Below are 17,152 nucleotides of genomic sequence, written 5' to 3'. Positions count from 1 at the left end.
CTACAAGTGCTTTGCCTGAGGATCTCAGACAGCGTGTTGGCACAGGAGAGCAGATCAAATATGTAAGGCGGAGCAAGACCAGACTTAAAGGGATTAGGACTGGGAACCAGTGTAGAGAAGCTAAAATGGGTGTGATGTGGTTGATTTTTTTGGACCCAGTTAATAGGCGAGCCGCAGCATTCTGCACTTATTGAGGACAATGAATAGATTTTTTTTGTGAGGCAGCCAGGCAGGTATAAGAGTTATACTAATACACTAGTTGTATTTAGTGCAATTATATCAAAAGTCTTTTGTTGGCAGTGTAGCCAAATGCAAGTCATTCATCTGTACTGTGCAAAACAAAAACAATTCAGCCTTACAGTGCAATAAATTGTCTTTTGTTCAAATGAAGTGTAGCCAATGGTAGTAGCCAGGTGTGAAAAGGTCTCTAATTTTTTTAAATTATAAAAGTAGCCTTTAATTCACATCGTGAGAATGAGACAACACAAGCAACAAGCAGTTAGAAATCCTCACAAATTCTGAGAAATAGATAATCCGTCGAGGTTAATTTCAAAACACTTAAACTTCAATGTGTGAATTTTACGACTATACTGGCAGGCCATAAATAATTTAGGAAGGAGGCCTCAGGCCATAAAAAAAATCGGCCCTCATGCCATGATTGGCCCCTGAATCGGACTTTGGACATGTCTGTCCTATGGGACTTTATGCCCTCAATTCCTCCCCCCTCAAAAAACATGTTTTTCATAATACATGGTCATTATGTGGGCCTACGGCAGGTTCAAAATAAGAGCACGTCCAAGAAGCCATCTTCTAGAAATAGAAATATTGCGCGAATTAGAACCTATCTGTTGTTGGACAATGCAAAAACGTTGATCCACGCTTTTGTTTTCTCTCGGCTTGATTACTGCGATGCACTTTTTTCTGGCCTACCAAAGAAAACAACTGACAGATTACAACTTGTTCAAAATGCGGCAGCCAGAGTTTTAACTAAAACTAAGATGAGAGAACATATTACTCCAGTTTTAGCTTCACTACATTGGCTCCCGGTTGTTTTTAGGATTGATTTGTTTATAAAGCTCTAAATGGTCTGGCAACTTCCTACCTCACTGTTTTGCCTGATTCACTGCCTTTTTTGGTATTATTTTAATGTTTTATGCTTTTGCTTTTCTTTTTTTGCATTGGTGTTTCGCCTTGATTGCGTCTAAACCCTAACATTTAACTTCACTAAAACTATGCCTAAACCTAACCCTAACCTCACAAACACTATGCCTAACCCTAACCTTAACCCTAACCCTAACCTCACAGAAATAATGCCTAAAAATGCCTCAAAACCCTGTCCGCCTGGGCGAAACACCTGGAAAAGAGACTCTCCCGAGGACATTGAGTGTGGAGTTAGAATGGCGAATGGCTGAAAGAAAACAAATTGTCTCTTCATCTTGACAAAACATAGTCTATCTTGTTCGCCCCAAAGAAACACCTTCAAAAGGCGAATAAGATTAATGTTTGTAATTCTAACGGGATGACATTGGATCAAAGTCGACGGTAACATATTTGGGGGTAACCAGCCCTTGTCAGGGGAGGACATTGCAACTAAGGTCATCTCTAAATGTGCAAATAAACTTAAGATTTCTTTACATAAATACCAGAACATTTTGATGCCCTTGATGGGGGCAATGTTTATGTTATAAAACTTTTAATTGCCTGTTCTCTTTTCACAAAGTTTAGCTTATCCTGTAAAATGGTAATTCAGTGCAAGTTTCATGTGGAGAGGATTTTTTCTTCTTTTTATGCTGGTAGCCTGAGGGATATGACCTACTATACTCTCTTCTATCTGCTTGCTGCTGCTAAAAAGCAGGAAAGGTAAACAACTTGCTGGGCTCTCTTCCAAGAAGGGTGCAATTTTGTTTTGGGGGAACCTGGGGCTGTGCAATGATTTAAAGGCAAATGCTTCATTATCGATTTACAGTATAATATCCATTCATATCTAAATGCATTAGCCTCTGACACATGTTGGACATGTGATCTTTCAGCAACATTTGGATGGGGCATTATAACTGAAGTCTGCAATAATTAGCATAATGAAGGGTCCTACTAAATTGAGGTTGCACCATAATGTGCTTGGCGAGAAAGTTTGGCGACTTTTACACTTGTGATGACACGTATATGTAGTAATATAGCCTTTATTAACGTACCACTGCATAGATTTTCAGACTTGTCTATAAAAAAATTGTATTCAAGGCTAAGAACAAATGTACTGCCCAAACTTGCTGTATCAGAAAGATTCTCTTGATTTGTTGCTTGTATTGATGCTTATATAAATAATGACACTTGTCAATATTCTCTTACTTCTCCATTTAGCCAACCTCTGTTTTTCTGAATATCTGAACATGTCAAGGTCAAGGCACACTCTAAACTCAGTGATGCACAAAACACCAGAAAATAAAACATATATATATATATAACAGCTGATAACATTAAATATATTCACACCCATTCTTTTCAGAGCCAAGAAATGCCACCTTGACGGCTCTTATCATGTACCACATGTCAGAGCTCTCAATGACTTTGCTGTATTTAGCTTCTAGTTTCCTCTGGATCGATCACGTGTCCAATTGGCAGTGGTGGAAAAAGTACCTAAAAGTTTTACTTAAGTAAAAAAGTATCGATACTGCCATGCAGAAACACTGTTACAAGTAAAAGTCCGGTAATCAAAATGTACTTGAGCAATAGTATTGGCATCAAAATATTCATATGTACCTAAAGTGAAAGTAGTCATTATGCAGAAAGTCCCATTTCACAAGTTATATGTCTAAAATGTATACAAAATATTTTGAAAATAGCAGATCTACAAGCTCACAATGTGACGCGTTGTTAGCTTGTAGATCTGCTGTTTTCAAATAGCCAGAGTTTAAATAGGGCCGAAGTGGTCAATGTATGTTTTAGAATAAAAATCTAAATCTCCAAAGTAACTAGTAACTAAAGTTTTCAAATAATTGTAGCCGAGTAAAAAGTGCAATATTTGCCTCTGAGATGGAGTAGAAGTAAAAGTGTTGAAATTTGGACAAGTGAAAATACCTCACAATTGTACTTTAAGTACAGTACTTGAGTACATGCACTCAGTTACTTTCCACCACTGCCAGCTGGTGCGTGAGTGTATAAAAGGGTGGCTGTGTGATATCTGCAGTCACCCTCACACTCAGTGCTTTCAGAATGAAGGTTTCCCTGGCTTTGTTTGTTTTGCTGTTCTCACTGTCTGAGGCTGGGGCTCGGGGAGAGAGGGAATGGGTCAAAGAGAGAGACGGAGCCAGGTTGAAGTTGAACCGGGTACCCCCTCCTCCTCCTCCTCCTCCTCCACACCCGACATCCTTCTCTACCGAGCTGAAGGAGCTGAAGAGCTTGGTGACCGAGCTGCAGGCGGAGCTGAGCGTCAGCAACGCTGAAAGAAAGACGGAACACGCAGGTAAGAATGGTCAAGAGGCTACTATACGGGGCCCTATCTTGGCGCGCTGCCTTAATCCATTTAGACCGGGAAAGAATCTGTGTCATTTTTAGATTTCTTTGGGCTGCTATTCAAAAATAGCAGATCTACAAGCTCATAGCACAGTGAGCTTAGCTTGTAGATCTGCTATTTATTTATATATGAAAATGTGTGCAAATCTTTGAATATACATATATTTTTAGGCGAACATTTGTAAAATATGTTGTTCCAGGGACCCCCCCCAGAAGCAAAAATTTGAGTTACAAATGTTCGCTTTAAAAATATATATATATATATTTAAAGATTTGCACAAATTTTCAGATTTTTTCAAAAATAGCAGATCTACAAGCTCATAGCGCGGCACTCGGTGCCGTGCTATGAGCTTGTATATCTGCTATTTTTGAACAGCCAAAGAAATCTAAAATGACAGAATATGTTCCTGGATTGAATAGGTTAAATGCCTAAACTTATCAGCCATATTTTTTTTATTTTTTAAATACATTTTTTAATAGTTCAACTAGCCGATCTACATCGACGCGTTGTGAGCTTGTAGATCAGCTATTTTAACTATTTAAAAATGTTTTTCAAAACAGTAAAACAAATTGCAAAAAGGTTTAGGGATAAGGGGGCGAGGCAATTAAGATAGGGCCCTACATGCTTGCTTTGAAAAAAGTGATGAATAATGTTCAGTGAATGCAGGTAGCAGAGGGTATAGTGTTGAAAAACGACTTGCTTTGGTTTTAATTGCATCAGTTGAGCTCAGAGAATAGATACTGTGTAGATAAAGTAATTTACTGTATATCTGATCCAATTGATACACATGGGACAACTTTCCCACTCAAATGAAACTGCATGGATATGTATGACTGACTTGACCATGACTGCTAATGTTGTTGATTTCAGCCCATCTTGCCGAGCTGTCCACGGTAGAAACGAGGTTGACCTCCAGTGAGAGCGAGGTGGCCGAACTGAAGAGACAGAATGCAGGTAAGATACCTTTTAAAAAGCAGACTGAACACTAATACTGTGATTGTATTCCCCGGACTTGCATAGAAAACCAAAATATCTGAAATGATGTAATCAAAATAATTTGGAATCAGTGTCCATCTGCTATACTCCAGCAAGAGAACAGATGTATGTGATTGGTGTATTGGCTTAATAGTATATAATATATGGTTTTATAGAATTATTAAAAACTATTTGATCATGCTCTTGTGTTGACAGAGAAACCAAAGGTGGCCTTCTCTGCTGGTTTGACTGACTCTGGATCCGTTGGACCATTTGATTCTGATCAAACTCTGGTCTACACCAAAGTCTTCACTAACATCGGCAAGGCATACAACCCTGCTACAGGTAGGTGGCGGTTAGGGAGTAGTGTAAAGTAACTAAGTACATGTACTCAAGTACTGCACTTAAGTGCACTTTTGAGGAATTATTACTTTACTGGAGTATTTCCCATTTCCAATACTTTTATTTCTACTCCACTACTTCTCAGAGGCAAATATTGTATTTTTACTCCACTACAATTATTTGACAGCTTTAGTTACTAGTTACTTTGCAGATTTAGATTTGATCACAAAACATACATTAACCACTTCAGCTCTATACACAATGCGTCGCCAATGCAACGCATTGTGTATAGAGCTTGCAGATCTGCTATTTTCAAAAGATTTGTATACATTTTGAACTTGTGAAATGGGACATTCTGCACAATGAGTACTTTTACTTTTGGTGCTTTATAAAGTATATTTTGATGCCAATACTTTTGTACTTTTACTCAGGTAAATTTTGATTACCGGACTTTTACTTGTAACAGAGTATTTCTACACTGCAGTATTGATACTTTTACTCAAGTAAAAGATGCGAGTACTTTTTCCACCACTGCGGTTTTTAAGTCATGTCAATGAACTTTACAGAATCAATTGGCTCTCACCAACTATTACTACAGCTTTGTTGCTGTCAGGCAGAAACCTTGTATGTATCTCCATATTTCAACTTTTTATGCAGATCTTTCTGCCCATAATGCCCTACTTTGTCATACAACAGTGTCACGCAAAAGTTGTGAAAATAGCAGATCTACAAGCTCACATTGTGATGCATTGTGAGCTTGTAGATCTGCTATTTTCTCTATTTCTGAACAGTTTTGAAAGCTAACCTGAAAGTGGTTAAGTCCATAGAAATAATGGCCTGTCATTATTTTCAGAAAACAGGACAAACTGAACCAAAACAAACTATATGAGATGTCTTAATCATTTCATCCAAAAGGTTTATAGCAATATATGACTATTGACATTGTCAACATAAGAGGATTAAATTACTTAGGCCAATTTTAGGCAATTGTAAACCTGACCTATGCCAAACTATTAATGGAGTAAGTGACTTACTCCAGACTCCATGCAGCCCAATTATTTTTGCCTAAGTCACGTGTCTTTGTGACTGCCATAGTTCAAAGCATTACCATGATGTGTAATGTGTGTGTGTGTGTGTGTGTGTGTGTGTGTGTGTGTGTGTGTGTGTGTGTGTGTGTGTGTGTGCGTGCGTGCGTGCGTGCGTGCGTGCGTGTGTGTGCGCGCCCGCGCTCTTGTGTGTGCGTGCGTTCTCTCCCATAGGCGTCTTCGCAGCCCCATTGAAAGGAGTCTACCACTTCAGATTTACTGCAGCTGCCGGTATATCACCAATGGCGATAGATATCATGATGTTCAAAAATGACCAGAGACTGTTCTATAACTTCGGATTCAATAGTCACAAATGGTATGAATACATATCTAATGGAATCATCGTAGAGCTGGAGAAGGGGGACACTGTTGACATGCGTTTACCTGTGGGGTTCAAGCTCTATGATGACACCGGCAACCACAACATGTTCAGTGGTTATCTGGTTTTTCCTATGTAACGCATGATGAATTGAACATAGGACCACAAATTCCACAATGGAAACAAGCCCTCAGGGCTTTTTGTGTCATCCTTTTAGCATTATTGTATAACTGTTACCTCTGTACTTTTTTGCAAACTGTTAATAAAGTATTCAATCAAACATTGGTATTGGTACCATTACATTACTTTCATTAATCACTTAAGCCCTATGTAAAAGTGAAAATAGCTGATCTACAAGCTCGCATTGCATCACATCGTGATGCGTTGTGCAATGCTTTTTCTTTTTGAATATAGTCGAAAAAATAGTACTCCTATTCATTCTGTCAATAAATTCACATTAGAAAGCAGTGTTGTCTGTCTATTGTGTTTTACTAGAAGGCCAATTAATGATTATGTTATGTTTGTTTTTCCATATATATGGCATAATAAGGAAATACTACTGTATGTTTTGATTACTACTGCAAAAACCTGACCTTATAAATGTCACACTAACAAAACATATATGGAAAATATCCAATTTCTCAAAGCAGCATTTCCAAATGCAGAAAATGTAGGCTACAGGTTACTCACTCAGCATCATCGTTGTCATCATCTTGTCTCAGGTCTGTATCAGGCCATAATATCAATGTCACATATTGTGTTTGCTCTTACCTGTATGTCTCTGCCACCCCCCCCCCCCCCCCCAACAAGTGGAACTCTGTTTACACATATTTTCACCCAAAGGACCACAATGAAAATAAGGTCTCAGGCTTTTTTGAGTTTTATCCTTTTGATATGTACAAAATACAAATATATTCATATATATGCGTGGGGAAAATGGCCTTATGTGCTGTATCTAACCGCCTGGACAGACTCCAGACGCATCACCACAGGTGTCCGCCATTGCTTCCAGGTGTTTTTTGCTGTGCATAGGGGTTGCAATCATACACAACCATGCTGAGAAACAATCCCTGAATCACATTCAGAAATGGGGAAAATGTTGGCAAAAGAAGAATGTCAAAAATGGGGTGATCTCTGCTCTGTGGCGCCTGGTTGTGTGCCATTTTGTATGGGCCCACCTTTGACATGGTGGCTTGGGTATTGTTGTGTTGTGTTTGCTGAATGAATACATTATAGTGAAATTAAGAACTTGCTGGACCACATTTGTGTAAGGTTTTTCAAATGTGTGCTTGTTTTGGGGAATGACAAAAGGGTATGGGTTTTTTTGTGCTTAAAGGGCAAGACCACTTTGGTAGAGGTTTGGGTGGTGTAGTTATCTTGCCATGATGTAACTCCAAAGGTGGGCAAGAAATAAAACATAATTGCTCCATTGGTTAGAAAAAAACATTTGCAATTAATGCACCACAATAGTAATGTGATGAAAAGAGGGAATCTATTAAATGAATAAAGTTTGACATGTGAGCTGTTTCCAACCCCTTTCACATGAGTACAACCTGTTTCCAATTTGCAAATTGCTCAGTAAGGAAGCTGATTGGTTATCCATTCAGTTTAAAATGAACAGCACTAGGATTAACAGGCTGGTTTTGGAGACAGTTCCACAGTTTCCTTTTAGGTGGAAGCAAGTTAGTGTTTTTGTCTCTAAATCTTTATCAGACCACAGCTCTACCAGAAGCCATGTGGCTTTTCATGAGGTAAAAGAAGTTTGGAATTTGATTAAACGTTTTGCTGCTTGACTTATTTCAAGGAAGGTGTCTAATTGATTTGTTGTCTTTAGGGAGGTCTTTTTGGTCTTGCTGGTTGTAGGATGTTATACAGCAAGTGGTGAGTCTTTTTTTTTTTTTTACAGAAGAACATTCACTTGATTAACAACATAATTGATGTGTAGCACTAGCTTGCAAGCTAATTCAGTTAGATACTTGAGAGGTAGATGCATGTTGTGTATGTAAAATCCATAAAGGGTTCCGTTTTTCCCTGGGGGTTTGTATATCTCCCTGCACTTAAATTGTTGTCTCCTAATTTGCTGTGCAGGGAGTATCAAATAATATTCACTCTTGCATTTTATAAACAAAATATTAACCCGACTGATTTTTCCCCCCCCTCCCTTTTGCTCATAGCTCAATTTCTGCCATCTGTTAAAGGCCCAGTTTCAGATGGCCGGCCTGACATGACTACACTGTGTCAGTGTGACGTACTGCCTCAGAATCACCCAGGTCTCCCAAATTCCCCTCATTCTAGCTCTCAGAAAACTATTGCTGCACTGTGTAACTGTCAAGTCTGTCTGACTGTGAGGCCCCAGGTCTCCCAGCAGCCACTGCCAAGGCCAGAGGTGCCCCACCACCACCCCCAGCCGAAGCCCCAGCAACCACCGCCAAGGCCAGAGGTGCCCCACCGCCACCCCCAGGTCCCCCAGCAGCCACTGCCAAGGCCAGAGGTGCCCCACCCCCAGTTACCCCAGCAGCCATGGCCAGAGGTGCCCTACACCCTGCCCCAGTTGCCCCAGCAGCCATGGCCCCAGGTCCCCCAGCAGCCACTGCTAAGGCCAGAGGTGCCCCACCCACACCCCCACCACCAGTTGCCCCAGCAGCCACTGCCAAGGCCAGAGGTGCCCCACCCACACCCCCACCACCAGTTGCCCCAGCAGCCACTGCCAAGGCCAGAGGTGCCCCACCCCCAGTTACCCCAGCAGCTATGGCCAGGTGCGCCCTACCCCTACCCCCACTACCCTTACCCCCAGTTGCCCCAGCTGCCTATGCCCCAGCAGCCACTGCCAAGGCCAGAGGTGCCCCACCCCCAGTTACCCCAGCAGCCAAGGCCAGAGGTGCCCCACACCCACCCCCACCCCCAGTTGCCCCAGCAGCTATGGCCAGGTGCGCCCTACCCCCACTACCCCTACCCCCACTACCCCTACCGCCAGTTGCCCCAGCTGCCTATGCCCCAGCAGCCACCACCAAAGCCAGAGGTGCCCCGCCACCCCCACCCACACCCCCAGTTGCCCCAGCAGCCGAGGCCCGAGGTTCCCCAGCAGCCGAAGCCCCAGCAACCACCGGACTGGTTCCACCAGTTGGCCCAGCAAACACTGCCAAGGCCAGAGGTGCCCCACCCCCAGTTACCCCAGCAGCCAAAACCCCCCCAAACCCAGCCCCAGTTGCCCCAGCTGCCTATGCCTCAGCAGCCACCACCAAAGCCTGAGGTCCCCCAGCCGCCACCGCCAAGGCCAGAGGTGCCCCACCCCCAGTTACCCCAGCAGCCCCAGCAGCATGTGCCCTGCCCCCGCCCCCTGTTGCCCCAGCAGCCCCAGCAGCTATGGCCATGGGTGCCCCACCCCCTGTTGGCCCAGCCGACGAGGCCTGAGGCTCCCCAGCTGCCTATGCCCCAGCAGCCACCGCCAAGGCCAGAGGTGCCCCAGCCGTCAAAGCCCCAGTTGCCCAAAAAGTTGCCCGTTCCTGAGCAGCCATCGCCCCTTGCGTCCCTGTCTGACTACTATGCTGGTCTTGGCTATCCAAAATACTTTGGCGGTTATGGCTACCATGGCTAGGTGAGTGATGTTTCTGCACTGTACTGTATATACTTTTAATGCATCTAATTGTAACGAGTAACGACTAGTTGTAATGGCATGGCACAGCCATCTGTGCATGACTAGAAAGTAAGCAAATATGTAGGGCTGTCACGATTTTTAAATAATTGCGATCAGATGATTATGTAATAATTGTGACAGGCCTACAAATATGGCTACAGGCATTTGGGCCTTCTGTATGGATGTGCTTTTTTTTTTTACGTGTACTTTGTTATGCACAAACAGTTTTTCTCTGCCCTTTCAGATCCTACAACTTGGGAGGTTCCTACAATAAACATGCTAATGCTGGACCGTGTACAGTATTGTAAAAATAAAAGTGCTTTTCATGATTCTTGGGGTTTAGTCTGTTGTGTTAAACTGGGTGCTGCCCAACAGCAGGTACACAAATCCACCACCAGGCAAGGCAGAAGTCGAGACCTGCAGGAGCACCAGCAGTTGGTCTGAGTAGTTCTAAGCCATACATGGGCAACTGGCGGCCCAGGGGCCACATGCGGCCCCCACCTTCACTTAATGAGGCCCGCAGGATAAAATTGGAATACTGATATATTGTTGATTTCAGCTGTTACAATTCCAAACATGCAAACATGACCCGCTTTAATTACTTCAGTCTATATTAGTAGCTTAATGACTAGTATTAAATTGTCTTCTATTGTCTTTCTTTATGTCCAATGTATTTGTATTTAAGTTCATAAAGTTAACATAAGTATAACTAAATGCATTTTAAATTAAATAAAAATGTTACTTTTCAGGAATCCAATTCAAAAACGGCAAAAACAAAATTCTGGATTCCAATTCAAAAGTAGCAAAAATAGATGATCTACAAGCTCAAAACGCGGCGCACTGCGACGCGTTTTGAGCTTGTAGATCGGCTATTTTTGCTACTTTTGTGTGACATAGAATGGCGAAAAAAGTTTAAATACGGAGACACACAGTACGTGCAATGTGGCCCTCTGGAGTGAGTGTGGAAATATAGTGGCCCTCTCCATCATCAAAGTTGCCCACCCCTGTTCTAAGCCAAGGCCATCAGGCCTGCATTACTCCAGTACATGTGCCACTGAGCAAAACATTGCTCTGCTATGGCTGTGTATTCATTCAGAGCAGTCTTTATACCAAGGGTATTATTATAGTTTAGTTTTTTACTTCATTTTGATGTTTAAATTTGCATGAGTTCTGCATAGTGTTTAATGTAAATTGGACTCCCAGGTCTTAGCTATTACACATGCATCTGGCTATGATAGAACTGCACAGGGATGGCATGGGTGTATAGATGGGTTTCCTGTTTGTAAACATGAGAGGATGATGCGCGCGCAGTGGCGGGATGAGCCTGTAGAGGGCGCTATTACCCGCAGCAGCTCTGGCCATTGTACATTCAGAAAATAAATGGTCTTCACCAGGTTTAATGAAAGTAGATTAAATGATGCAGTTTGTAATATCTTCTTTACTCAATAAAAATGATTTGTCGAAAGTTGGATCTGTTTGTATATAATAGCAGCATTATGCCTATTATGCCTATAATAGCAGCATTATGCCTATCTAAATCCCGAAAATAACGAGAGAGTGAATGGCGCTTCCGGTTCGTTCTCCCCCGCGCATGCGCAGATTGCGCACTCTGCTCTGTGATGACGTCGCGCGGAAACCCATCTATACTCTCAGCCGGCATAGCAGTGGGTCCATCTAGTCAATGGCGTTTAGAACTAGCCAACATATGCTGAACCAAATGGAAGAGTCCCCGATTTATCACTTTTTGATAAATCGTTAAGAGGCAGAACAGCGGCTGATCACCAGTAGGTTTGGTCTCCTAAACTATAACGGGTAATCAGCGTTTACTTTGTTTTCATGATTCTGCTCAAATATGACTCAGTTACATGCATTATATGTCAGTAGGATAGGTGCTCTGAAGAAAGGGATTAATTTGTCTGTAATTTGACGTTAACATCATGCATCTATAGATCTAACTGGTTCGCCTAACCTTGTTTGGTATAGTTGATTAAAGGGGTATAGTTAATATTTAAAAAAAAACTTGGGTTTAGATAATTTAATAGACTCAAAATAATAAAACCAGTAAAAACACCACAGTGCACGAGGTAAATAGGATGGCAGATGGTAAATGAGGTTATTATATGCATTGATGTATTATTGGGTTCTTAGTTAATGCTTATAATTGAAAATGGGTGTGTCCTTATGATGAAAGTGTGGAACAGACCTATCCCACTTTTCGCCACAAGGTGGCAAATCCCCCTGTGAGACAGGTAGTGTTAGGTGGTTAGGTGATGTCTTTCTTCAGATACACAAGGACAAGAGCAAGAACAACACCAAAACTGACTCTGTCTCCCGTTTTTCCCTGTTTGTTCAGGTAAGTGATGTCTTAGAACAAACTGGTGGCCCGGGGGCCACATGCGGCCCCCACCTTCACTTAATGCGGCCCCCAGGTTAATATCAGAATACTGATATATTATTGATTTCAGCTGTTACAATTCCAAACATGCAAAAATTACCCGCTTCAATTACTTCAGTCTATATTAGTAGCTTAAAGGTATCATGACATTCATTTTCACTTTTTTTATTTTCAATGTTTTATTTGGGGTTTTATGACCTCAATTACACCCAAAAAACCTGAACTTAAAACATTCAGTGGATTTTCTGTGGTCTGGGGTTTTCTGAATAATTAGGCTGAAAAGTAATCTGAGCTTGGCCCTTCGACAGTGAGGTCACTGTCAAATAATCCCGCCCACTCTCCTCCTCGCCCCTCCCCTCCCCTATCCTTTCCTTTGGGGGGGGCGGAGCAGAGGCGATGATTGACAGGCAAAATCCCTCACCAGCGACACCCGCAGGCAAAGATTTCTTTTTTCATTACAGTTGAAAAGGCTTTAGAAATGTGAGAGAAAAACACCTGCCATTGATCACTGGAATGGAATTTTCACTTAAAACTTTTTGTACACTTTTGAAGGACCAGGACAAAGACTTTGAATGTGGTGTAAAAGTGAATGTCATTAAACCTTTAATGACTAGTATTAAAATTCTATTGTCTTTTTTTGTCTAATGTATTTGTATTTAAGTTCATAAAGTTAACATAAGTATAACTAAATGCATTTGAAATTAAATACACATTTTCCTTTTCAGGATTCCAATTAAAAAATAGCAACAAAAAAAATCAGGATTCCAATTAAAAAATAGCAGATCTACAAGCTCAAAACGTGTCATGCTGCGACGTGTTTTGAGCTTGTAGATCGGCTATTTTTGCTACTTTTGTGTGACATAGAATGGCCTGACAGTATATGTGGCCCTCTTAGTCCATAAGCCAGACAAGATTTCATTATCGAAAGAGTGGGCAAAACCATACCTATATTAAATTGTTCATAGGGTCAATACGAGTAAATAAATATATGATAACCTTTCCACAGGAGCAGCTTTTTCATGGTTATCACACATTTTGTTATTTTCCCCATACGTACATGACAGGTGAAACAATTACAAAATTTAAAAAAGAGTTATCATAATGAAACTTCCTGAGTTGATTACTTACATGAAGACAATGATTTATCGTATTACAAGTTTTCTGAAATTGTATATTTAAATATGCAAATTAGGCATTACGAAAATATGCCCGATTTTTTTCCAGAATCAACATTGGAACATTGGAGAGTCAACATTCTTATTTCATTTTGTTAAGATGTTGGAGTCAAAGGTTTTTAACGAGGGAATATTCAATATCTGGCTCAATTTTGGGGCTCTGGCTCATGGACTAAATGCCTAATTTGCATATTTAAATATACAATTTCAGAAAATTTCAGTAATACGATAAATCATTGTCTTCATGCAAGTAATCAACTCAGGAAGTTTCATTATGATAACTCTTTTTAAAATGTCATTTTTTCACCTGTCATGTACGTATGGGGAAAATAACAAAATGTGTGATAACTATGAAAAAGCTGCTCCTGTGGAGAGGTTATCATATATTTATTTACTCGTATTAACCCTATGAACAATTTAATATAGGTTTGGTTTTGCCCACTCTTTCGATAATCATTGCTCAATTTTGGGGCTCTGGCTCATGGACTATCTGGAGTGAGTGTGGAAATATAGTGGCCCTCTCCATCATCAAAGTTGTGTCTTAGAACATAAAACATGTTCAAAATGAGCACTTTGTAATGTAAAACAAAGCTTGTCTTGGGGTTATACCAGAAATGTAGTGATTTTGTATTAGTTTGTTGTGTTGTGAAATCTGGGCCTATGCAGCCAGGCCTGCTCACAAACATGTCCTGTAGTGTTTCACATACAGTATTTTAGTTGCTCCCTTTAGTGTTTAAAGCTCCCGTTTTTATATAATTAATTAATTATCTCCAGTAATTGCAATGTGTCTTTGTAGTCTGTCCATTGTGTGCTACCAATGCAGTATGAACCGTTTGGGTCAATATTTAGAAGCAAGTGACTTCTGATTGATTTAATGTGAAGCATTATAATTCATGTGTATGCATAGATAAGTTCATGTTGATATGACATTTAAGAAGAATTAATTCTAAACGTATTGGTGTAAGCCAAAGAGTATAATCCAGTTTATTGAAGCTGTGAAAAGTAAACATATGGGTATATGAATGTGAAAATGGAAAATATGTATATTGTGTTTTGATGAATGTGTAAAAAAATATGATTATTTTTTTTGTGAACACGTGATAATATTGGTGAATACAGTAACTGAAACTCTTTAAAACAAAGAAAGAAAAGTAAATGTTGAAATAACCTGCATGATTTTTTAGAAAAATGTGGGCGTGTAATCAGGTTCGGGCTTAAAAAAAAAGGTATCAAGACGTCTTAGTTCGACATAATTTTGACAGGCTTGGGCCTTGTCGGGCTCAATTATTCAGGGTTAATCAAAGCTCTACAGTACAGTACTTGCCAGTGGTCATGGGGCTCAATTTAGAATGACCACAAAAATGTTCATATCAAAAGTGGGGAAAAGTAGTGTGAAATTTAAAAAAAAATCCTTGCTAATAATAATGAACAGTAACACATCTTGCAAAAATAATCAGTTATATAATTGTAGCTGATTGCACACAAATGTAAACAGATACAGCTTAGAGACACAGAATTCCTGCGATAGACTAAATAAGTCTGGGTTCCTCAAGTACAGTATCTACACGAGGACGGTCACATGCACACGCTCCTTGCTACTCCGTGTGGTCCAGTGGTATGAGTCCAGTCTGTCTGAGGACAGTGTTGACAGCAGGGATGAGACGTGGGCTGTAGTTTAGCAGTCGGCCATCATACACCAGCTGGTCTGCTGTCAAATGGGTCTGCTGTGGAGGCCTAGAGAAGAGATAGTTTGTCAGTTTTGACCCGATGAAGAGCCTTGGCTCGAAACGTTGTCTATAAATTGATGAGTGCAGATGAGTGTGCGATTTTCTTATTTTTCTTCTTTTCCTTCTAGAGAAGAGATGGAACCTACTGTACATAGCTACAAATCATAATAAACTCTTTAACTTCTATAGCTGCTACCACTCATGAACTCTACAGAACATGAAAACCCATCAATCCTTCTTTACCTAGTATGATACATCTTTGCCACGTTGTTGTCGACCCAAATACAACCCTTCGTGGAGTCCAGCAGGCCGTGGACGGTGGTGCTGAACACAGCCCGGGGGTTGACGATGATCTTATAGCCAAAGAACGGCTGGTCGTTGACTTCATGGAACAGGTGTGCCAGGATGTTGACCCCAGATGCACCATGCCACTCTGGGCAGCAGCCGGCTAGATGCTCATGAGGTTGGGAGGTGGGAGGAGGACGTGAGACAGTGGACGGAAACACGTTGTTGTGAAACTTGTAGCCGAAGTCTGCACCGTATTTCTGCTCTAGTAGTGGAAGGAGCTCTGACCAGCTGGTGATAATAAATTTAAAAAAATCAGGAAATTAATGTTACTCTCTACCTAATCTCTCAAGAACAGATTCAGAGCTGAAGGTTAAAAAAAAAGCGGAGGGCGCTGTTTTTCCTTTTTTTTGACGATGGGTTCCCAGATTGCTCTCTGCCTAAATGTTGGTCTGTGTACAGTATCTGTTTTGCAAACATGTTAATATGAAGTGGGTTTTCTCCTGGCAATCCTCCATTTGGTGAGATCATTTGTTTTGTTAAAGCTACAAACTGGGACTTCTTTTGAATAAAATGTTACTTTCATTCAGGAATTCTCAAGCCATAGATTAGATTTAACGATTTATTGCAACAAATGGTATACTACAGTTATACTTGCCATAAATGGCTCTGTTCATATGATGCTCCCTGAATTACCCAAGCAGCATGCTAGACTAAATCAGGGAATGCAATGCAGAACCCCCCCCCCATGAGTATACAAGAGCAGACCCAAAGAAAGGCATTGAATTTCAGTTTAACTTTAGAGCCATATTGCAAATATGAACTAGAAAAGTGGCGGATGGGCTGGGGTAGCTTCACCATCTTGAGTCAAGTGTGACACCATGTGGTTAAATGTGGTATTACCAGTCTGGACTGGTATTATGCTTACCACCAAATGTTAGTCAACCTTGTTTGTTGATTTAATGATTTTATGACATAACTAGAAACTGGAAGTAGTGATTCCGTTTAGTTTCATCACATGGTGGAACGGGTCTCAAAAGCACACTTTTAGCTCAAGAAATGCAAGTAAAAGAAGATTTGTCTATGGATATGGCCTGGTATGGCATTTTCAGGAAGGTAATCACAGTGTACAACCCAAAGTTCAACATCACTTTAACTTTCTTAATCAGTCAAAAACGCAACCATTTGTTTCATTCTGTCTGTTGGCCAGTCGGTTTAATATTTCATATAGCCTACTACTCAAATGATGGAAAATTAATGAGTGTAACATGTTTTTACATGGTACAAACACTTCTCAATATACCTGTCCACTTGTTGAGGCAGGATGAGCTCATCTATGTCATGCAGAGCGATGTACTGTGTCTGGTACATGTATCTGTAGACACAATCATTCAGAGCAGGGATCGCTTGGACATAGACCAAGGAATCACCTCCACCAGACCTTGGAGGGAGACAGAGGGAAATGCATTCATTTTGTAACTTATAGTAGGATCCCCTGTCTTCACTGAATCAGATTGGAAAAAAAAATACGCACACGCACACGCACGCACGCACGCGCGGGCGCACACACACACACACACACACACACACACACACACACACACACACACACACACACACACACACACACACACACACACACACACACACACACACACAAACAAACATGCATACAAATACACAAACCATCTTCTACCTGTGTGT

The 17,152-nt window shown here is 41.0% G+C and overlaps 1 protein-coding gene across 1 annotated transcript; it reads right to left on the bottom strand.

The window, feature by feature from the left end:
* Positions 1-14,989: 14,989 nt before the first annotated feature.
* LOC308087645 (uncharacterized protein) lies at positions 14,990-16,847 on the bottom strand. Its single transcript, XM_080431674.1, has 3 exons — positions 16,752-16,847; positions 15,407-15,739; positions 14,990-15,170 (listed from the first exon to the last, which is right to left on the bottom strand). Exons 1-3 carry the CDS (start codon positions 16,817-16,819, stop codon positions 15,032-15,034), a joined length of 540 nt encoding a protein of 179 aa, XP_080287800.1. The 5' UTR covers positions 16,820-16,847; the 3' UTR covers positions 14,990-15,031.
* Positions 16,848-17,152: the final 305 nt, after the last annotated feature.

Source organism: Gymnoscopelus braueri, assembly GCF_963280865.1.
Source record: "Gymnoscopelus braueri genome assembly, chromosome: 6".
Lineage (NCBI taxonomy): Eukaryota > Metazoa > Chordata > Actinopteri > Myctophiformes > Myctophidae > Gymnoscopelus > Gymnoscopelus braueri.
This window is presented reverse-complemented; position numbering and strand designations above follow the sequence as displayed.